This window comes from Hypanus sabinus, chromosome 9 (genome assembly GCF_030144855.1).
Source record: "Hypanus sabinus isolate sHypSab1 chromosome 9, sHypSab1.hap1, whole genome shotgun sequence".
Classification (NCBI taxonomy): Eukaryota; Metazoa; Chordata; class Chondrichthyes; order Myliobatiformes; family Dasyatidae; genus Hypanus; species Hypanus sabinus.
Genome location: NC_082714.1, coordinates 93,952,800 through 93,976,396, shown reverse-complemented (window position 1 = coordinate 93,976,396; position 23,597 = coordinate 93,952,800). Strand labels below are relative to the sequence as shown.

Sequence of the window (23,597 nt, the reverse complement as noted above, 5' to 3'; positions counted from 1 at the left end):
TTTACCCATACTGCTCCAATCTGTCCCTACTATTTGTTTAAAGCCCTACCCACAGCCCTGGTTATGCGTTTCGCTAGGATTCAGATGAAGTCACGGTTCAGATGGAGCCCGTCGGATTCCAACACGAATAGTGGTGCCAATTTTCCATGAATTCAAATCTACTTCTCCCACGCCAATCCTTGAGCCACGCATTTAACTCTCTAGTCTTCTTGACATCCTGTCAGTAAGAATTTATTTTTGTACCTTTAGTGGGAACGTCTCTTGATCTGGAGTGAAAATGCGGGATCCCTGTCTCCAGCGGAGATTACGCAAACAACCTGTTGAACAATTACATACTAGCGGCTCACCACCAATTTGACTACCAAGAAAAACATCTACATTTCGCACCACATTTTAATTTATTGAAGCAGTAGTTAGGACAAGGGTCAGTTTTAATCCTAGCAAGCTGTACATAATCAGGGATGGGACTGGAGATTAACTGTTGTTCATTATTTCCGATTGCTCTGAGACTGAGGGAGCTCCCAGTGAGGCTTTGGATGGAGAGATCTGGAAATATGACAACTGCTCTTGCGACCGATTGATTGCGCCGTGAGTCAATTGCGCCTCCTGCGCACGGACTTTTTTTCGAGTGTGCACGTTTTCGTCTCGGCGGGTCCGGTTTGTTTCTCCCGAACTGTAACTTGCTCCGTTTGTGCCGTTAATAACACATTTCAAAAACATTTAATCATACTACTCCTTTTCAGTTCTTGCTCCGCACATACGAAACAAGGTCTAAATCTGTCGTTGTTCACGGAAGATAATATTCACTCTGCCTTTCCAGATTAGTTGGTATCAATCGCCAGCTGGGCATAGATCTGTAAGGAAATGGTATGAGATTGGTTAACGTATCACACCCCACCCAGCACCATTCCTCGCCAGCTTACGTGTATGAGGAAACTTTATCATGTGTTAATTCCAAATCAAAGGAATATGATATTATTGAGCAAAGAATTACATTCACCTTTAATTTCCATGATTACAGCCAACCAACAACAAAACGCAGGACTCTTTCGTTCAATCCCGGAAATTGCCCCGGTGATGTCCTTCCGATTTCAATATTATTCTTCAGTCCGTGTTCTGTGTAACCTTGTCCAGTCGTGGACCTAATACGTCCATAATATCCTACAGCCCATGGACCTCCTGTTGTCCCTTAAATGCAGCATCCTTCGACCTTAGATCTTCCCTGTCTCCCTTCCCATCTGACGCCAGGAGCACCAACGTTTTTCCCTATCTACGTATGTCAACCCATTCAATCTCTGCGCTGCCTTATCGCATACACAGCAGCCAATTTGCGTAACCCCTGCCGCCGGTCTACCACTCCGTGTGACCCCCTCCAGCCCCGAAACTGTCTCTCCGTTTAACCCATCTAACCCTTAAACCGTTTTCTATCTGTGTCCAAATCCTAAACTCCTTTCTCAATGCAGCACAATCCAAACCTCTATCTCCTCGTCGATCTGTAAATCATTTTTAAGCTGCTTCCTTGCAACTGAAATCCCCTCCAATTCCCTGTCTAATCCCATTCCATGTTGTATTCTTTCTCTTCTTCCGCAAGTTCACGACTTCTCAAGATCTCTGCACTCCGTTGTTGAGGACTAACGCCAACATTGTCAATGTTCGCTGCTGCGGAGCTGGACACCCGGCAGCTTCTCGTTTAAAGACACCCCGCCAATCGGGTGGGACCAGCTACGGGTCACATGAACTTATACTATAGTGTTAGGTTCTGTCATTGCCGTATCTGGAATGTAATTTAGAACAATGAATACAGGGTTTTTTTGTGGGTGACTTCAACTTTCCTAACAAAGTGGGATCTTCTTAAAGCAAGAGATTTATAAAGTGCAACATTTGTTTGCTGAATCCTAAATAGTTTCTATGTCCAGCTGCGGATATTCCAAGAAGATGGGGCAATATTGAACTGGAGTTTGATAATGAGCCGGGCCAAGTGACTGACTTTTCACTGGGGGAACATTTAGGAAGAGAGATCACAAATACATAGTTTTTTTTTCAGATAGCTGTAAATAAGTATATTATAAATACCATTACATTCCAACAGGGTAAATTAGTGAATATTAGACAGAAACTGGACAGCGTCAATTGGGAACAGCTGCTTTGGCACAGGTATCGAGAAAGACAGCAAATCCGGTCCAGAAAGAAAGTGAATCTTTTGGTTAAAAAAAAGTTTGCAAAGCTAAAAAATCAAACAGAGCCCGTAAGAATTATAAAGAAGCTGGAAAGTAACTCGAAGCGGCTACGAAGGCCAGTAAGGGCCATGAAAAGTCATTAGTAAGTAGGACTAAAGGGAATCCCAGGTCGCTCTATTCATACATCAAGAGCAAGATGATAATTAGCAGTAGATAGGACAACTGAATTATAAATGAGGGAACATGTGCATGGATGTGAAAAATGTGGTTCAATGCTTGACGTCAAGGAGAAAGATGTGGAAGGTGGCGAGATAAGTGTGAAGGGTACATATTTGCTTGTCCATTATGAGATAAAGAATGGGGTAGTACTCGGTCTCTTAAAGAACATTAATGGATGTCTTGATACGATATACTCCGGATTACTGAGAGGGGCCTCTCCAGCCACAGGCCAGGTCTCTTAGCTAATGTTCCATTGTTTTTGAAAGGAAATAGGGATAATCTTGAGAATTTTAGACCGGTGAGGCTGCCGTCAGTGGTAGGGATGTTAATGGAAATAATTCTTAACAATCGGATTTATCCGCGTTTGTAAAACCTGTCTTTGTGCGGGGCAAGTCGTGTCTTCCTAATTTGAGTAAGATTTTTGATGAAGTGACGATGGTGGTGTATTCCCGCAGAGCTATGGATGTTGTCTACATGGATTATAGTGAGGCGTTTGACGAGGTTCCATATAGGTCGCTCAATCGAAGCATAAAATGCATGGTTTCTATGGTGAATTGGCAGTTTGGATTCACAACAGGTTTGCCCATTGATGACAGAGGTACCGATCGAATGGACTTATTCTAGCTGGAGGGTTGGGTCTCGCAATGATCTGTACTGAGACCTCTGTCATAGGTGATTTTTATAAATGACCCGGATGAAAATGTAAATGGGTGGATTAGTAAGTTTGCAGATGATACCAATGTTGTGCACAATGTAGAAGGCGACCAAAGGATACAGATTAGTTGCAGATACGGGCGAATGACAGAATTTAATCCCACCAAGTGAGAAATGTTGCTTTATAAAGGGGTAGTACACTATTAATGACAAGACCCTGAACGCCAGTGACATACACAGCGATTTTGGAGTTGAGTTCATATATCTCTGAATTCAATTTTGGTCGGCTCCATTATAAGGAAGGTTGTTGAAGCTTTGAAAGAAGTGCAGAAGAAGTTTGTTGGGATTCTGTCTAAAATGGAGAGCATCTGCTGTAAGGAGAGTTTGGTCCTGCATAGGAATTCTTACATTGTCAATAATCCTTCCCATTCCTCCAACAATCTTTCTTATCCCCTACCATCAGGCAGGCGGTACCGGAGTATTGAAACAATAACTTTTAGGGTGGAAATCAGCTTCGTCCCACAAGCCATGAGACTACTAAACTCCCTGCCACCAGCCATGTCCCTGCAACCAACCAGCACGGATGAAGTGTCATTGGCGTTGTACTGTTTACCTTTGACTTGTGCCGTATGCATAGTATTATTTGTTAATATATTTGTGGATATTATGGTTATTTTACTTAATATGTGGTGTGAAAGTTATATGTACTGCGTTGTGCAACTTGGTCTGGAGGAACGTTGTTTTCGTTTGGCGATATACATGTGTACGGCTGAATGACAATAAACTGAACTTGACCTTGAACAACAAACTTGTGATCTCTGGAACTTCTGAATCCGAGGAGCAATTTGACAGAGATTTACATATTATGAGAGACACAGATAGAAAAGGTAGCCCCTATTGGTTTTCCACATTGTTGAAACGAGGCATGCATTTAAGGTAAACTGGGGTAACTTCAAAGGAGATGTGCAGGTCAATGTTTTAACAGAGAGAATGGTAGAAGCCCGAAATTGGTTGCCCAAGGTGTTGGTGGAGGAAAATACGATACAGCCGTTCTGCAGATCTTACGCAACACACATCGAATGCTGGTGGAACGCAGCAGGCCAAGCAGCATCTATAGGGAGAAGCACTGTCGAAGTTTCGGGCCGAGACCCTTCGTCAGGACTAACTGAAAAAAAGGATAGTAAGAGATTTGAAAGTGGGTGGGAGGGGAAAATGCGAATCGATAGGAGAAGACCGGAGTGGGTGAATGAAGCTAAGCCTCCAAACTGATGGCACGACTGATATGTCTATCCATGGCCTCCTCTAGTGTCAGGATGAAACCACACACAGGATGGAGGAACGACACCTTACATACCGGCTGAGTAGCCACCAACTTGATGGCATGAACATTTACTTCTCTAACTTCCATCAATGCCCCTCTTTCCCTTCTTACCCCATCCCTGATATATATAGTCTTCCCCCCTCCTTTATTTCCTTTCTTTCTGCCCATCACTCTGCCTGTTCTCCATCTCCCTCTGGTGCGCACCTTCCCCCATTCTTTCTCTCTAGGGCTCCCATCCCATGATCCTTTCCCTTCTCCAGCTCTGTATCCCTTTTGCCAATCACCTTTCCGGATCTCAGCACCCCACCCCCTCCGGTCCTGTCCTATCATTTCGCATTTTCCCCTCCACCACACTTTCAAATCTTTTACTCTCTTTCCTTCCACTTAGTACTGACGAAGGGTCTTGGCCGGAAACGTCGACAGCGCTTCTCCCTCTAGATGCTGCCTGGCCTGTTGCGTTCCACCAGCATATCCTGTGTGTTACTTGAATTTCCAGCATCTGCAGATTTCCTCGTGTCTGCAGACTTTACGATAGGGATACAGATGTGCTGGAAAATGAAGAATATGGACATTCATCAAGCGGAAGTGAGTAGTGTAGTTAGGTAATTGATTTCTGATTCAATTAGCTCAATGGAGCATCGTAGGCTGAAGTGCCATTCCTGTGTTGTGTAATTCTACGGGCAAAGCAATTACCTACTTGTCAATGGCATTGTTGGGTACAGGAATGGAACCCAGTGTGGTGCTCTGCTGTTGTAGCTAATTCACTTCAAGGTTCGACGCACTGTGCGCTCAGAGATGCTCTTCTGACACCACTGTCGTAACACGTGATGATTTAAGTTACTTTCGCCTTCCTATCAGCTGAACCAGTCTGCCCATTCTCCTCTAACCACTCTCATTATTAAGTCGGTTTCGTCCACATCACTGCCACTGATGTTTGTTTTTTTTTAAACCAGCCTCAGAAAGCTCTACAGAATGGTGTGCCAGGAAACGCCAGGGTATCGCATTAACGAGCAGGTTTACAAGTGTACTAGAAATTGTGTGCACTTACATCACGTTCTCGATTCTTTCTCAGGGTGGTGGTGCTTTTATCTGCCGTTTCTCCTTTTACTGTTTGAAAGAAATGTTTAAAAGTGAGCTTTTCTTCAAAGGGATTATTCACCGTTTGGCGAAAAGTTCAGTTCATAATTGAGTTAAGGCCAACACGTTACCTGGTTTGTGTTCCTTCCGATACTTCCTGATGGCCACAGTGGTCGCTCCTGCAGCAAGGAACACGAGTGTCGCTGCGAGGCCAATTGAAAGCACATGACAGAGCTGGAGCTGCAGGCTGCCTGAAGGACATAGAATCGACATTCAATTAAAAATAATTAGTTCCAATCTGCATTTGTTGGCCTGTGCGTCTTAATTACTTAGCAGATTGTACATAAATTCAAGGTATGATCAGAATTAGAATCAGACGTTTGTCGTGAGACTTGCTGTGTTGCTGTAGCAGTATATAACAATGTGGAATAACCAAAACTAGAAATTACAATGGTTAGAATATGTATGTGTACGTCTGTCTCTCTGCAAATTAAATAAGTAGGGCAAACAGAGAGGGAAATCGTGAGGTAGTGTTCATGGTTAATTATCCATTCAGATATTTGATGGCGAAGGGGAATAAGCTGAACCTAAAACTTTGAGACTCTTATAGTTCCATCTTGAGAGAAGCAATGCGTAGAGGGCATGTCCTGGGTGATGGGGCCCATAATGATTGATGCCCCATTTTTGAAGCATGATTGTTTGTAAATGTCCAGGTTACCGAGGATTCTGTAGGCCATGATGGAGCTAGCTGAGTTCACAATTGATACTCTTAAAGGAGAGGTTGATGCTTTCTCAATTAGCAAGAATGTCAGAGGTTTCGGGAAAAGGCAGGAGAATAGGTTTGAGGGCGATAGTGAAGCCGCGAAGATGGAATAGCGGAGGAGACTCGATGAGCTGAATAATACAACGTCTTGTGGTGTTATGCTCTGATCTCTGATTCCTCCTGAAAATACTGACCTTAGATCTCTACAACAGTCTATCCAAATGGCTCTCTACTCGTCACAGGAACTGGCCTTTCGGGGCAGTAACCCCATACTGGTACTTGGGCTCCAGGGTGGCATTTACAGGTTCTTCCACTTCTGCTCTAGACTGACACTGGGTTAATACCAATATCATTAACAATCCTTTCTGCAACACTTCTTTCAAGATTGGGGAGGGTAGTCACTGTTTACCCTTCGCTTCCTGGCCAACGTCATTCGCTGTGTGTCGCTCTGTCTCGGATATGTTCGCTCTATCCTATTGTAAAGGTAGCTCGTTACTCTGAGGCCACGATTTCGATCAAGCTCTAGAATGTTCCCTCTGTGAAGTGTGCACGTTTCCGCATGATCATGAGACATTCCACCAGATATTCCCGCTGCCTCACAGTTAGGAAGGCGTTGCTGGTAACTATGTGGCAACAAAGAGTCAAAGCAAGTATGATTTCCCTTACTATGCGGCAAGGCTAAAGGAGATACAAAGGTCAGAAATCGGGGACAGTGTGTCTCAAGTCCTGACTCGGCCCATAACAAGCACGAGATTAAGGACTGTAAGAGCCTGAGGGAATGTCATAGAAAATGATCTGATCACTTTCCTTTGCAAGCTTTGTATCTGAGGTCTAATTTGGAATGTAATAAATCTTTGAAGATTATAGAAATTAGTATCAGGTTTATTATCATCACATAAAGCGAAATGCAGTGAAAAGTTTGCCGTCCAGACAGATCATATCGCAGATTAATCAGCGAGTAGCACAAAAGGAGAAACTGGGGAATGAAGTATTGCAGTTACAAAGAAAGCGCGGTTTTGGTGAATAAAGAGATGCAAGAGCCATGACGACTAGATTTTGAGATAAATTAGATCACGCAACGGAAATCTGTACAGCACAGTACAGACATGATGTTGTGCCGAACTTTTCACTCTAAAATCAGTCTAATCCTCCCTTTCTACATTATCCTACATTTTCCGTTCATCCATGTACCTATTTAAATCGTGTAAGAGATCTGTTCAAAAGGCCCATAAAGATATAGATCAGGGCCAGGGAGATCTGAGTTTGAAGTCTACTAACTTTTGAGATTATAGCAAATATGATAGGTAAACGCGAACTGGAACCTACAGGGCCGCGGGTGTTCCGAGGTGTTCGATTTGACACAGGTCGCTCACAGGTTAAGCGCGCCCGACGCTTGGAAGCGATATATTGGCCTGGAGAGAGGAGTAGTTAACCCACGGAGAGTCGGCGGTGAATAGGTCATTTTCGGGCCTGAACGACCTATGTCTTAAAACCAAATAACCATATAAAAATTACAGTACAGAAATAGGCCATTTCGGCCCTTCTAGTCCATGCCAAACGCTTACTCTCACCTACTCCCACTGTCCCGCACTCAGCCCGTAACCCTCCATTCCTTTCTTGTCCATATACTTATCCAATTCTACTTTGAATGACAATACCGAACCTACCTCTCCCACTTCTACTGGAAGCTCGTTCCACAATGATGAGTTGTGATTAGTTGAATGTTATGTAGCCAGTTTCCCCCATTATATAAATTCTGAGGTACTATGGGTAAATTTATAGGTCAGTGCGGTAACGTATCGGTTAGCGAAACGACTTTCATTGCCGGCTGAAAGATTCTGGCTCGGTTCCTGCTGCTGTCTTCAAAGAGATTGTAGATTATCCCGTTAACCCCGCGTGTTGCCTCTGGGTGCTCCGGTTTGCCCTCACATTCCGAGGACATAGCGTTTGGGTTAGTGAGTTACAGGCATGCTCTGCTGCCGTCGGAAGCATGGCGGCACTTACGGGCAACCCCAGTACACCATCACTGATTAGATTTGACGCAAAAGACGCAGTTCACTGTATTTTTCGATGTACACTTGACAATTAAAGCTTATCTGTCCAAAATTTATCGGAGTCGTGTGTCGGGTGATGAGTACTTTTAAGGACTCTACAACTCATTATTATTTATTAACTTATTTATTATTTGTACGATATGACTTCGTTTGTACGTTGGTTGTTTGTCACTCTTCGTTATTCATATTTTTTTCACCAATTCTGCTGTAATTCGACTCTGAATGTCTGTGACCTCAATGCGATATATCGTGACCTGTAAATACTCTGATAATAAATGTACTTTGTAGTTTGAAGAATCTAAAGTGAATTATTATGAATGAAAAGTCAATGATAATAAATCTGATTCTGATTCTGACCATTTCCCTGAGCAGAGTGGCCAAAACAAGAGATGCCCATTAAAAGTTAGTTTTGAGTGATGATAAAGGAAATGATGGAAAGGGTTTCACTCGGATAGAAGTGAAAGTTTCCATGATCGGTGGCGAGGGGGGGAAGCTCTGCTCACATTTACACAGTGTTTGAATGCGGCAATAGAGCCGTTGGGGCCACGGAGACAGCGCTGTAGAGCGGGATAACTCGATGCTAGGCATAGATATAAAGGGCCGAATGGCCTCGCGTCATTATGCTGATGGGAATCGCTAGTTTCTACGATACCTTTCTGAGCGGAGACACTGTCACTGACCAGATGTCCAGTGGCGCAAGAGCAGACGGTCCCGCTTTGCCAACTTTCCGCCGGGATCTGGAAGCGGCTTCTAACGCTGTAGCCTCCGTCCGGATCAAATATCGGTGGATCAACGCGACCTTCTGTGGTATTTCCCGATACGTTCCAGCGGATGCGCAGGGAGTGGGAAGACACGCCTCTCACCAAACACATCAACGTCACCAGTTGCTTTTCAGCAATTTGATCCTCTTGCGGCGCTAACAAGAATATGGTAGGAGACTGTGCTGGATGCGGAAAACACAACAGCACTGTATTAATTGGATGGCCAATTTTAATCACCGTTTCAAAAACAGGCTATTCTGGCCATCTTCCCCGTGCTGTCGGTGTATTGCATATCTCTACTACTCCTAGTTTATAAGGCCCTCTGTCTGAGATTGTTCACCTCCAAAACTGAGCGTGCAGCTACATCGCTTCCCCTCAGGGAGTGAGATCCCAACGCCCCACGGAGAGAAACATGTTTCTTCAAACCTTCTCTAAATCTCGCCGCCCTCCTCCATATAGGTTTATCGATACATTTACCGGCGCATCGGCAGCAGAGCTTTTAGCGCGACGCTATTATACTTCAAGGAGACGGAGTTTGGAGTTCAACCCCGGCTTCCACTGTAAGGAGTTTGTCGCCCTGAAAGACCATTCCTCGTGGAGAGCGTGGGTTTCCACCGGATGCTCCGGTTTCCTGACACAGTCAAAACTCGTACCAGTCAGTAGGTTAATTGGTCATTGTATACTGTCCCGTGATTAGACTCAGCTGATGGTTCACACTTCTATCAGCTTACCCTCTCCACCCCAAGGAAAATAAAGCAACGTTACAGCCGCTCCTCGCAAACGAAACGACATCGTTGTGATAGAGACCTCCAGCCAGGAAGCAGACAATGTGGCTCACCATCTCGACCAGTTGGCACCAATCCACATTAATCCAATCTTCCTACACTTAGCAAAGACCCTTCTGTCTAAGTTATCAATTAACTCATCTCGACACCTTCTAGATACTGTCAGAAAATCTACTGTAACCGGTCTATGGTGGTTGCTCCTCTTCAGCTCCCCACGATAATCTTTTACCTTATCATAATTCTATTCACTTTTGTTTGTCTACTTCAAATATGTGGAACGGCCTCCTGCTGTCTATGGCCTTCGTGTCTATAACCTACCTGCTTCTCTATTCAATAACCTGACTAATGAAAGGCCAATATCCATTTGCCTTCATAATCACAGTATGCACGTGCGATGCCGCGTTGAATGATCACTGGATTTGTAATCCAAGGTCCTTCTGTCCCTCAACCTCTATGTTTCTCATGTTTTTTCCTCATTAATCCTCCCAAAGCGCATCCACTCGCGCGGTTCCGGGTTAACATTTATAATGCATTTCATCAACACTTCAGTATCAGCCCTTGGACAAAGACTAACTTTCACACTATCCGTACTAACCACTATTTCGCCCTTCTTTATATTCTCCACAAATTTAATGATCTTGCTTCTTATATCAGAATCTAAGCTATTCAAGAGTATTTCAAACAGCCAAGGTTCCACCATCTATTCTTTGAGAACACCCCTAGTAACAGGCATCCAACCTTCCCTTGCCCTTGTTGCCAGTTCAATGTGGAATCGTTTGCGACATTGCCCTGGTCAATGTCTATATAACACCTTGTCAGAGGCTTCACTGAAGTGCATGTAAAACATACATTGATTGCATTGTCTATATCATAGACTTGGCTATCTCCTCAAGAATTTCGATTCAGATTTCTCGGACATGATCAGCTATTGACATAGCCAGCTTGGCTGTCTCTGTTTAGACTTTGTCACTGCAACATTTTATTGATCCTGTCCCCCGAAGTTCAGTCTTTTAAGATCCCTACCATTCATAGGTCTATTTTTGCCAGTCTTTGCCCTGGTACTCCAACTGCTACCTTCCAGGAGCCTCACATGTATCCCGCGTAAATTTACAATACCTCACTTAAAGACCCAACAATCTCACACTTTGCTTGCCACAAAATCCTAGGATAGATCCGGTGATTTTGGACTTTTAAAGCCGCTATGGTTTCAAAAGCGTGTTCTTAATTTATTGAGATTTACACCAAAAGTTCACCTTTTCCTTCACTGATGCCTCTATCTACAAGGTGCGCTACCTTTGTGAATTCTGATGAAGCGTACTCATTTAACACCATTCCAATAACTTCCAGCTCCAAAGACAGATTCGTCTGTTGCTGGTAATGGCCTCTAATATTACCTTGGATGATATTTCGCCCTTAATACGCTTTTAGGCGACTTGCAGATAAACTCTTAATACTTGCCATTGATATTTTGTGACTTTACTTAATCTGCCGTTTAAGCATCGCCTACCAATTTGCTACCAGGAAGGGATTCGATCGTCTTTAACTTTCTATACGTAACCTACGTTTCATTTCTTTTTTAATTTTATCCGTCCTCAAAACCTTGTCGTCCGTAGTTCACTGAGATTATGACCTCTTCCTTTTACCCTTACAGGAGCATGTAGGGCCTGAGTTTTTCCTATTTCTTCCATATACATCGGGACATACCGGCAAGCGGGTGCTCCAATTGAACTCTATCCAGTTCCTGTCTGATATTAACGAACATGGATTTGCCCCGTTTAAGAGGTTTGTTTCTGGTTCATGCGAACTTGTATTTTCTTGAAATATAACTCCACTTGAAATATGTGGAGTCACGGCCACTATTCCAAAACCGCTTCCCAGCTCACACTTTTTCAAACTGACGAGCCAGAAGGTGGTGAATCTTTGGAATTCATTGCCACAGGGAGCTATGCAGACCAATATTTAAAGCCGAGGTTGATAGGATCTTAATTAGTAAGGGTCTCAAAAGTTATTGGGAGAAGGCAGGAGAATGTGATCGGGAGGGAAAATACATCTGCCATGATACTGATGAGATTATTTATGGCCTTACCACAAACTTCATTCACTTAGATATGGTTAAATAGCATTCCTTCCCTCATTGGTAACCTACACACTTAATTAAAGACCTCGCTTGTCGGATCTTAAAGATCCGAAATGAATCTTTTATAATGAGCATTAAATATTCGAGAAATTCGAGGACGCAAAAGTGGTGAATCCTCTCTGCATCCTCTCCAGCGCAATCATGCCCTTGCTCCAATTAACGCCCTGTCTCCAATTTTAACACGCGACTCCAATTGTGGTTTGATTAATGTGTTCATCAGTTTGAATATACCCACTTCCTTGCGCTTAGATTCTATCCAGCGGCAACTGAAGAGAAGTATTTGATATGTTTGCTTCACCAACTTGTCTCCAATTCTCCCTTGCTACTGCTGGTCATTATATCTGTTTCCGAGCTTCCAAAACACTTCGCCTCAAATTTCTCAAATTTAAATTACATCTGCCGTTGTTCTGACCACATTTAGGGGTGGCACGGTAGCGTAGCAATTATGGCAACGCTTTACTGCGCCAACTGTAAGACTATGGTTCAGTCCCCGTCGGTACCTGTAAGGGGTTAGTACGGAAACGCGTGGAGTTCCTCCGAGAGCTCCGATTTCCTCCCTCATTCTAAAGATGTGATAATTAACTCGTAAGTGAAAGATACTGATGCCGTGCTGTATCTCTAAATTATACAATTAACCTCAGCAGTATCACTCTGTATTTCAAACTTAATCTCCGTACTTCCAACAGCATCACAAATGCCCGTCTCATTCGTGAACGTACTAATTATACCCTCTACGTACACTATGGTCCTCAGCAAAACGCCGCTCTATACAGTCCTAAGCCCGGCTACGAAAGGAGTATGGTTGGGCATGAGGTTCGTAACCCCATCCCGTAAAACATCAGTGCTACAGTAACGCAAACGGAAGCTCCCTGGGAGAAGAGGGATTTCCGGAAATCGGCTACACACTGGGACAATTTGAAAGTGGCACAGGATAGAAAACTCTAGCGAGCTGCTTTCCGCGTCTGTGCCCAGTAGAGGTGATGGACTATAAAAAAGCAGAAGTGTATGTTACTTGTTACGACGAATTACCTGTGACCACTAGTTTGGATCCATTGCCGAAATCGCCATGGAACTGGTCTACGCAAAAGTAGATCCCGGAATCATTTTGCTGGACTTTTTCAATCACCAGGGAGTAAGTGGCCGATTTTTCGTCTACTTGCCCCGAGAACCTCCCCTTCGTTTCCTCGAATTTGCCCACCCTGGAAACGAACTGCAGATGCCTTTGGTCGCTCCGTTTATACCAGTGTATATAAGGAAGCACACCGAGGTCCCGGCTACAATTCAGGATGGCTCGATCTCCGACATGGACGGTCTGAATCGGCGGAGACTGGAACAAGGCGAGCTGAGACACACAAACTAAGAAAAGGAAGATTTGATCACAGAGTGGTCCTGTCACTGATAACACAATGACTTCAACCTCGCGCCATCTTTTTACGAATTGAGACTTTGGAACACAGAAAGAACAACATGCTCAGTCTCTACAGTTAATTGTACTACCGGCTGCTCTACTCACATAATGGTATCTAAATCCCCTTCTTAAAACTCCATTGGAAATCCTTCCAGTTACTTCATTCGCTGGTGGGGTGGGAATTAATTTACCGCACCTTCTCTCCAGAGTAATCTACCTTCCTAATTCTACCTTCTGCTTTCTCTGATGATCGGTGTCGGTAGTTAAACAAAAATATCAACATACAATATAGAACAGCAGAGCAGAGTAACGGGCCCTTTTGTGCCGATCCAATTAAATTAATAATCAAGTGGCCATCTAACCTCTTCTATCGACACAACGTCCACTTTCCTCGCATCAATGTTCCTATATGAAGTATTTCAAAAGTCCCTAATGTGTCTGCCTCTATCACCTCCCCAGCGCATTCCAGGCACCACCATTATCTGCCCTCCACATCTCTTTCCAAACTACACCATTTCAATTAAATGCATGCCCTGCGGTATTAGAATCTACTTATTTATTCTACCAAATCCCTTCAGTTAATTAACGATCAGCATTCCCTCTAAACCAGCCGTCCAAGCTTTTCTCTTCTCGAAACTCGGGTCGCTCACCTTGCACTAAGTAAGAGACCGCGAAGACCGCGCAGCATCTCATTGTTCGTGAACCATTTAAACTCCGGGTGTTAATCGCAGACGCGTGTCCGTCGGTTTATAAAGTTGGCGCAAGGGACGGGACGAGATCCTTTGTAAATGATGAGAATGAAACGTAATGCTTATTAGTAAACGTTCGGTTGTATTGGAAAAAGGTAGAGGCGTTCTGCGGGTTTCCTGTTTACTCAGGGCCAGGTACACTCAGATGGAACGCGGTTTGCAAGCACTTAAAAAACATACACGCTTACTCACGTTGGTCAGGCCGCACTCGAAGCACCCTGCACAGTACTAACTCTAGTCTGTGAGACTATAGACAGGACTCTGGTTAGATTTATCATGAAGGCCTAATTAGGACAGGAAGTCTTCCTCCAGAGAAGTACATACAGTTGGCTGGGCAGCTACATTGTCGGGGTTAATTTTTAATCTACAAGTGTTTGATGAAGTGGTTTTAGCGATGTTTCCTTGCGGCGATAGTTGTGTCAGAGGCGGGCGAGGAAGTTTGCAACGTGCATCACGCTTCCTGCGTTCCAAAGCTGTTTAAAAAAACAACGGAGTGGTTTTATAATCGATCTTGCAGCATTGAAAATGACGCAGACCAATATTTACACAGAAAGCTCCCACAAACCGGCTACGTAAAGGTGTCTGGTCTGAATTTGATCGACATTGGCTCCAAGGAAGGAAAGTGTTACTTTCACTTGTTTTCCGTGGAGTGGTAATGAACAGACCGGCTTCAGTTTAACTTCTCGCCTGAAAACCGCACAGTGGGCAGAGCAACTCGTTTTCACTCGAGATTCCTTCTGGATATTTCCACAGAAGATGAAGCTAAAGAGTAGATTGGTAAGCAGATTAAGCGAGAGAGGAATGAGGTCAAATATTGAGGATGGTGGGGGCGGGGGGAGGCTGGCATGTTGTGCGCTGGCAATGACCAATGGGACTTGTACTGATATGATGAAATGATCTCGGTGAAATGAACGTAAAAGAAAGATTTTTTTACTGTTCCTCGGTGCAATAATAAACCAATTACACGGAGTGTTTGATTGCACTAATTGGTTCTATTATCTTGGTCGAAAACACATCATATGCTGACATCAACACATGTATAAACACACACACGCACATATTCGTGATAGAGGTTTGTGACAAGTGGTGTCTCTCAGGGACCGATGTAGAGGCCTGTTAAAGGAGCAAAATATTGGTCATTAACCATTATTCCTTTCCACAGTTGCTGTCTGGCCTCTTGGGTTGGTCCAGTATTTTGCGTCTGTTGCTCTGGATTTTCAGCATCTCCAGAAACTCTTGTGTTTATCATAGTGATGTCTTAGAGTCCGTTAGAGAAAAAAAATTCAATATGACAGGACATGGATCACGTTCAAGTAAACGAGAATTAGTTTCATTTGTCACAGTTTTTGGCAAACAACATCGTGGGCCGAAGGGCATGTTCCTGTGTTTTTTTTCTATGTTCTGATTAACAAATATTTCCAGAGTTTTTGGGCTTTAATTCCTGATCACAACGACCTGTTGCACAAAGGTCATTTGTCCCCCGTTTTGAATCTTTGTTTACTGGGACTCGGTCTCTAGAAACATTCCTGACTGTTTCTCGGAAGTAACAGTGAAATCATTGACTCACACAGGGCTCAAAGCGGCCCTTCGGCCCAATGTCCATCCCATCTGCCCGCTTTTGGCCTATAGACCGCTAACCCTGTCCTATCCTTTAAATGTTTTAGATAGTTTATAAAAATGTTAATGTACGCGCCTTGACCTCAGTATCTGGCAGCTCCATTCAAATATTCACCACCCTTTGCATGAAAAAGCAGCACCTCATTTTCGTCTTAAATCTCTCGCATCTGATTTTAAACCTTTGTCCTCTTCTGAGCGCCCTTTACCTGGAAAAAAAAAGACGGCCTGTTTTCGCCTTGCCTTCGCTCCACGTGTTCTTATATGCCTGTCAGGACTCTTTTCAACATTCCAGCGAACAGTCCTAATCTAGTCAACCTTCCCTTGCAACTCGAGCCCTACAGTCAATGTAACATATTTTTAAGTTCTTTCTAGTTCATACCGAATGAATTGGGCCCGGTTTGTCTTATTGGCCATGACGTTAGATCCTATGCAGTTCAACTGACAGTAAAATCTAATCTCTTCCAATACTAAGGTTTAGTTCTCTCCTACTTTAAGTAGACCACGGTCATTCCAGTACTTGAGAGAAACAAAAGTCCATGCCTTAAAGACCACTGCATGGTGGCTTTGACATCTGGCTTCATGACAGCCTCTTAATGGCTTGTGTCCACTCCAGCTTTCTGGACAACCTACACCCGCTGCAATTCACCTACCTCCGAACAGGTCTATGGCGGACGCTATAACCAGAACCAGGAGAAACTACAGATAATTGTGCACGGAGCTCAGCATACCAAGGAAACCAGCCTCAGTAAGCCGTAATGAAAGACCCCACCCACCCCGGACATTCTCTCTTCTTTGCTCTCCCAACGGGCAGAAATACAAAAGACATGAAAACACGTACCTCCGGGTCCAAGGGCAGCTTCTGACCACTGTTGTGCGACTCTTGTCCGGACCATTTGTATGGATGGAATTCTGGCCTTACAATCTACCTGGATATTATTTGCACTTCATTTTTTAGCTGCACCGCACTTTCTCTGTAGCTGTTGCACTTTACTCTGCATTGTAATTATTTTACTCTACCTTATTGCATTGTGTAATGATTTCAGCTCTCTAAGCAGCATCTTAGAGAAGTTTTTCACTGTACTTTGGTACGTCACAATATTAAACAAATACTGATGCCAATATTTTAATAACACCTTTATTTAGTTTAATAACATCATGTTAACTTGGGAAACTGGGGGCTGTATATCTCGGAGACAATCTGTTTCATTACAAGCATAGATTAAGGGTCTTGACATAAAATGCCAATGATCACTTCCTTTCAAAGATAAGCCCTGACCCGATGAGTTCTTCCGATTACTTTGTAAGTTACCTCGGATCTCTCTTCAATCGCCAGCTGGGCGATTATGGTAGTTTGTTGTCCGTTTGCGGTAGGCTATCCACAGACGTATGAGAGACCATATGAATGGTGACCCTGCCCCTTTAATAGGAGCGGGAGTTTTGCCGGAGTGGCAATACGTAACTGTTGAATCGGGATGGAATTCAGACAGAGTGGAGAGGTCCTTTAACTTTCTACCGAATGGATTTCTAAAGAAGTACTCGTCTCCTGAAGCCGAGACAGTCAAGACCGGCTTGTCTGGAGGAGGGACACTGCCCCTTCAAGTGGCTATTTCCTTCTCCGGCAGCTTCTTGGAAAACAAGGGGCCCCGTATTTTCCATTTCCTCCACTCCATCCTCTTCCAGAAGGCGGCGACAGAGTCCCTGTGACACAGACGCGGTAAGCGGGTATTTGGCCACTTTGATCCGTAAAGTCGTTCTCAACAGGCATAAGGAAACGCCACATTCTCCGCGGGAAGAATAGTTCCGTCTCTGAGGATGGGACTCCCCGTTATACATACTCGTGGGACCCCGCTGAGCTCTTTGCGAATCGTTTCAACTGAACCGTCTTACTTCGGTAACTATTAGCGCGAGAAAGAAACTGGGTGGGGGGGGGGGAGTGTGCGGCCTACCTGGGGAAAGCAACAGTAGCCGCGCCTCTGACACAGAGTCTGCTCCTGTGCCTCAGAAAGGTAAGGAAAGGAAGAATGCAGCAGTAATAGGGGACTCTGTAGCTGGGAGGTCAGTCAGGCAATTATGTGGACGAAGCAAAGAAACATGGACTCTGCCTCCTAGGACTCTGCCAGAGTCCGATATAATTCTAATCGCGTCCACGATATCCCGAAGTTGGAAGTTGAACGGCCAAAGGTCGTGCTACCTGCAACATAGGTACGAAAAGAGAGGAGGCCTTGAAATCAGACTACAAGGAGATAAGAAGGAAGTTGTGAAGCAGGACTTCAAAGTCAGTCGTCTCGAGCTTCTGTGCCAAGCGACAGTAAGTACAGGAATAGAGTGAGGTGGAGGATATATTCGTGGCTGAGGGATTGGAGCAGGGGGCAGGGATTCTGATTTCTGGATCATTGGGACCTCGTTTAGGACAGGCATGATGTGTACAAAAACACGGGATGCACTTAATTCCCAGAAGGATCAATATCCTGGCACGGAGGTTTGATCTTCGGGAGTGTCTAAACTAGAATTTCTGGGGGTTAAGGACCGAACAGTAAAGAAGGAGGAAGACGCGACTGGCTCCCAATTAGAGTCAGATATTAGAGAGTGCCCTGTGGCTGTCCCCCTTAACAATAAGTATTCATACTTGGTACTATTTGTGCGGGGGCGGTGAGGATGGACGGCCTACCTGGGGAAAGCAACAGTGCCGCGCCTCCGACACAGAGTCTGGTCTCAGTTGGGACAGGCGTGACCTGTACAAAAAAGACCGGATGCACTTCATTCCCAGAGGGATCAATATCTTGGCAGGAAGGTTTGCTCTTGGGGAGAGTTTAAACTAGAATTGCTCGTGGTTGGGAACCGAACAGTGAAGAAGGAAGAAGAGGCGATTGGCTCACAATCAGAGAAATCATGGAGGCAGTGCTAAAGGGACGATAGAAAGGTGATACAGAAGGGATACGCTCTGCCCGATTGTTTGAGATGTGACTATTTTAATTCAAGAAACACCATGAACAAAGCGGATGAGCTTAGAGCGTGGATCTGTACTTGAAACGATGATGTTGTGGTCTTTATAAAGAATTGGATTGCTCAGGGGTAAGAACGGTCAACTAGAGTGCCCGGCTTTAGATGTTTCAGAAAAGACAGGGTGGGGGGGCAAAAGAGGTAGAGGTGTGGCACTGCTGATCAGAGATAGCGTCAAGTCTTCAGAAAATGAGGAAATCATGGAGTAATTACCCACTGGGTCTCTGTGGGTGCAAGTTAGAAACGGAAAGGGGCCAAAACGCGAAAGGTTTAAAAAGGCAAGGAATCTTCAACAGTTTTTTTTAATTCAGGGCAACACGGCTGCGAGTGAACTGCTGCTTTTTTGGAGCAAGGGATTTTTTTTACCACACGTGTTAAATAGAGGCATGTCTCCGCAGGGCGTGTGACGTCAGCCAGCAGAACGGGCAAAGTTTGAAATAGCCGCTACATCCAGCGGAGTGAGGCAGCAGAGAGTGATAGGGCGTTAGCTCAGCGGGCTTAGGCGGTAACGAGCCGAGGCGAGGTAGGAGGTATGTGTGTGAGGCCAGTTTTCTGCTTTCAGTGTCAGATGTGTGGGGTTCTGGAGTAACCCAGCCTCCCGGCCGGCCATATCTGCACCAGGTGTGTCGAGCTGCAGCTCCTAAGAGCTCGAGTTAGGGAATTGGAAATGCAACTCGATGACCTTCGCCAAGTCAGGGAGAGAGCGGAGGTGATAGAGAGGAGATACAGGCAGGTGGTCACACCGGGACCACAGGAGACAGACAAGTGCGTCAGTCAGGTGGGGTAAGTGGAATAGAGAAGTATTAGAGATTACCCCTGTGGTTGTACCACTTGACAACAAGTACTCCTATTTGAGTACTGCAGGGGGTAGGGGAGATAGTCTACCTGGGGAAAGCGGCAATGACCGTCCCTCTGGCACAGAGTCTGGCCCTGTAGCTCAGAAAGGCAACGATGGGAAGAGGAAGGCAGTAGTGATACGGGACTCTATTGTTAGGGGGTCAGACAAGCGATTCTGTGGACGCTGGAAAGAAAATCTGATTGCAGTTTGCCTCCCAGTTGTCAGGGTCAGGGATGTTTCGGATCGCGTCCAAGATATCCTGCGGAGGGAGGGAGAACAGCCAGAGGTCGTGGTACATACTGGAACAAGTGGCGTATGTAGGAAAATGGAAGAGGACTTATAACAAACTAGAGGGAATTACAAAGGAAGTTCTGAAGCAGGACCTCAAAAGTAGTAATCTGGGGATTAATGCCTGTGCCACGTGGCAGTAAGATATGAACAGGGTGATATATGTTTGGCTGAGCGATTGCGACAGGGGCGGGGTTTCATATTACTGGATCATTGGGACCTCTTTTGGGGCAGGTGTTACCTATACAAAAAGGACGGGTTCGACTTGAATCCCAGGGGAACCAATATCCTGACGGAAAGGTTTTCTAAGGCAAATGGGGAGAATTTAAACTGTTGGAGGGTGGAAGCCGAACTGAAGAGACTGGGGATGAGGCGGTTGGCTCACAAATAGATAGACTTTGGATAGTGTGTGAGGGAGGACAGGCTTGTGAGTGAGAACGGACGCGATCAGACCGACGGCTTGAGAAGTGTCTATTTTAACGCAAGCCTTTTGTGAACAAAGCAGAATAGATTAGACCGTGGATCTGTACTTGGAGATACGATGTCGTGACCGTTACGAGACTTGGATGGCTCAGGGACAGGAATGGTTACTTCAGGTGTTGCGTCTTAGATGTTTCTGAAAGAAGAGGGAGGAAGGTAAAAGAGTTGGGGGTGTGGCACTGTTGAACTCAGTTAGTGACACGTCAGCAGAAAAGTTAGACGCCATGGAGAGATTCTCTACAGAGTCTCTGTGCATGGAGGTTAGGAATAGGTAGGGGTCAATAACTTTACTAGGTGTTTTTTATAGGTCGCCTAATAGTAACAGGCATATCGAGGAGCAGATAGGGGAACAGATCCTGGAAAGGGGTAATAATAATAACAGAGTTGTCATGAAGGGAGTTTGAATTTCCTAAATATCGATTGGCATCTCCCTAGACGGGGGGGGGGGCGTTTAGTTGGAGTGGAGTGTGTCAGGAAGGTTTCTTGACACCGTATGTAAATAAGCCTGCAAGAGCAGAGCTGTACTTGATTTGGTACAGGGAAATTAACCTGGTCAGGTGTCAGATCTCTCAGTGGGAGAGCAGTTTGGAGATAGTGATCAATACGTTCTCTGTTTACCACAGAATTAGAGACGGATAGGAACAGATAAGTTAGAAAAACATTTAAATGGAGTAAGAGGAGTTATGAGGTTAACGGGCAGAAAATCGGATGCTTAACTTGGAAACAAATGTTTTCAGGGAAATCTACCGAAGAAATCTGGCAATTCTTCAGAGGATATTTGTCTAGTGTTCTGTATAGGTACGTACCAATGAGACAGGGATGTTATGGTAGGGTACAGGAAACGTGCTGTAGAAAATCAAGAAGAAAAGGAAAGCTTAAAAAAAGTTCACAGAGCTAGGTAATGTTAGAGATCTAGAAGATTATAAGGCTGGGAAGGAGCTTAAAGAAGTAAATTAGAAGAGCCAGAAGAGGCAGTGAGAAGACCTTGGCGGGCGGAATTAAGGAAAACCCCAATGCATTTTTCATGTATGTGACGAGCAACCGAATATAGTCGTGAGAGAATAGGACCAATTAAGTGTGATAGTGGAAAAGTGTGTATGGAAACGGAGGACATAGCTAAGGTACTTAATGAATACTTTACTTCGAGCCTGATTGAATATTTTGAGGATGTGACCAAGCACGTTGATGAAGGTAGAACAGTAGATGTAGTGTATACGGATTTCAGCAAATCATTTGATAAGGAACCACATGCAAGACTTATTGAGAAAGTAAGGAGGCATCGGATCCGAGGGGACCTTGTTTTGTGGATCCGGAATTGGTTTGACAACAGAAGGCAAAGAGTGGTTATAAACGGGTTATATTCTGCAGGAAGGTCGGTTCCCAGGGCTGTGCCTCTGGGATCTGTTCTGAGACCCCTTCTCTTCGTGACTTATAACTGATCTGCAAGAGGAAGGGGGGGATTGGTTAGAAAATTTGCTGATGTCACAAAGAGTGTGGGTGTTGAGGTTTGTGTGGAGGCCTGTCAGAGGGTACAGCGGGGCATCAAGAGGATGCAAAACAGGGCTGAAAAATGGCAGATGGAGTTCACCACCAATAGGTGTGAGTTGCTTCCATTTAGTAGGTCAAATATGATGACAGAATATAGTATTAATAACCATATAACCATATAAAAATTACAGCACGGAAACAGGTCATCTCGGCCGCTCTAGTCCGTGCCGAACACTTACTGTCACCTAGTCCCACCGGCCTGCACTCAGCCCATAACCCTCCATTCCTTTTCCTGTCCACTTTTAGTTTAATTGACAATATCGAACCTACCTCAACCACTTCTACACGAAGGTCGTTCCACACAGCTACTACACTCTGTGTAAACACAATCCCCCTCGTATTACCCCTAAACTTTTGTCCTTTAACTCTCAACTCATGTCCTCTTGTTTGAGTCTCCACTACTCTGAATGGAAAAAAAAGCCTATCGACGTCAACTCTATCTATACCCCTCAAAATTTTAAATACCTCTCTCAAGTTCCGCCTCAACCTTCTACACTCCAAAGAATAAAGGCCTAACGTGTTCAACCTTTCTCTGTAACTTAGGTGCTGAAACCCAGGTAACATTCTATTAAATCTTTTCTGTACTCTCTCTATTAATGGCAAAACTCTTGGTAGTGTGGAGGATCAGAAGGTTCTTGTGGTCCAAGTCCATAGAATACTCAAAGCCGCTCTGCTGTTTGTATCTGTGGTGAAGACGGCAACGGTGCATTACCTTTCATCAACAGTAGCATTGAGTTTAAGTGTCGAAAGGTAATGTTACAGCTATATAGGTCCCTGCTGAGACTCCACTTGGAGAATTGTGCTCTGTTCTGTTCACCTCACGGCAGGAAGGATGTTGAAACTATAGAAAGCGTGCAGAGGAGATTTACAAGGATGTTGCCTGGATTGGGGAGCATGCCTTACGAGAATACGTTGAGTGAACATGACCTTTTCTCCTTGGAGGGACGGAGAATGAGAGGTAAACTGATAGAGGGGCATAAGATGTTGAGTGGTATTGTGGACCGAAGGGCCTGTATTGTGCTGTAGTTCTTCGACGTTTCTATGTTTCCCTCTTTCTAGGAAACTGACTGTGCGGGTGTAATGTGTTCTGTTTCCCTGAGAAAGAACTTATTTAAAATATCCATGAAGGATGTCGCCGTTAGTAAACTACTACTTTCAAACTTTACCCCAAGTGAAACAAGAGATAAGATTCTTGTAGTGACATTTGTCAGGAGGTATGAGGCCAGTGGTTGTTTGAAGTTTGTCAGAAAGGGCGTGGCGATGATCTGATGATTTCGGAGGTGGGAACACGCAGTCATCCTGATGGCAGCGGGATGGCAATGATTGGAGCAGGCTATCGAAGCAGTGGTGCAGATGATCAGATGAAGCCAAGACAGTGATTAGATTTGTTCCGGAGAGCTACCAGGCCGGCCGCAGCCACGAGGACACGAAGTCGAATGCCCTCGAGCCAAGTGTGGCTTTCAAATTTACTGACAAATAAATAAATCTACAAACATTTGAAAATGGAATCCATGGTTGCCCTGCGTTTTTTAGTTTACTGATGAATCGGGACTAAGTCTACCATCCTTGTTTCATCTAGTCTATAACAAAGGACTCATAATGATGCTGGTGTTCAAATGCCCCAATGAAAGTAACTCAGTCCCAATAAATCGGGAATAATGGACTAGTGCACACCAGGTTGCAGGGGTAGATGCTAAGTGACACACTGAAAATTGAGCCGT

At 44.6% G+C, this 23,597-nt stretch overlaps 1 protein-coding gene across 1 annotated transcript in view; it reads right to left on the bottom strand.

Moving 5' to 3' along the window:
- Positions 1 to 446: 446 nt before the first annotated feature.
- Positions 447 to 23,597, bottom strand: part of LOC132400082 (uncharacterized) — a 29,478-nt gene continuing 6,327 nt past the window's right edge. The window contains exons 2-7 of the mRNA XM_059981161.1: positions 14,430 to 14,578; positions 12,978 to 13,290; positions 8,918 to 9,208; positions 5,580 to 5,699; positions 5,420 to 5,478; positions 447 to 854 (exon numbers count right to left, since the gene is read on the bottom strand). Coding sequence (XP_059837144.1) covers positions 822 to 854; positions 5,420 to 5,478; positions 5,580 to 5,699; positions 8,918 to 9,208; positions 12,978 to 13,290; positions 14,430 to 14,578 — 965 coding nt within the window. The 3' untranslated portion in view covers positions 447 to 821. The remainder of the gene's footprint in view (positions 855 to 5,419; positions 5,479 to 5,579; positions 5,700 to 8,917; positions 9,209 to 12,977; positions 13,291 to 14,429; positions 14,579 to 23,597) is intronic.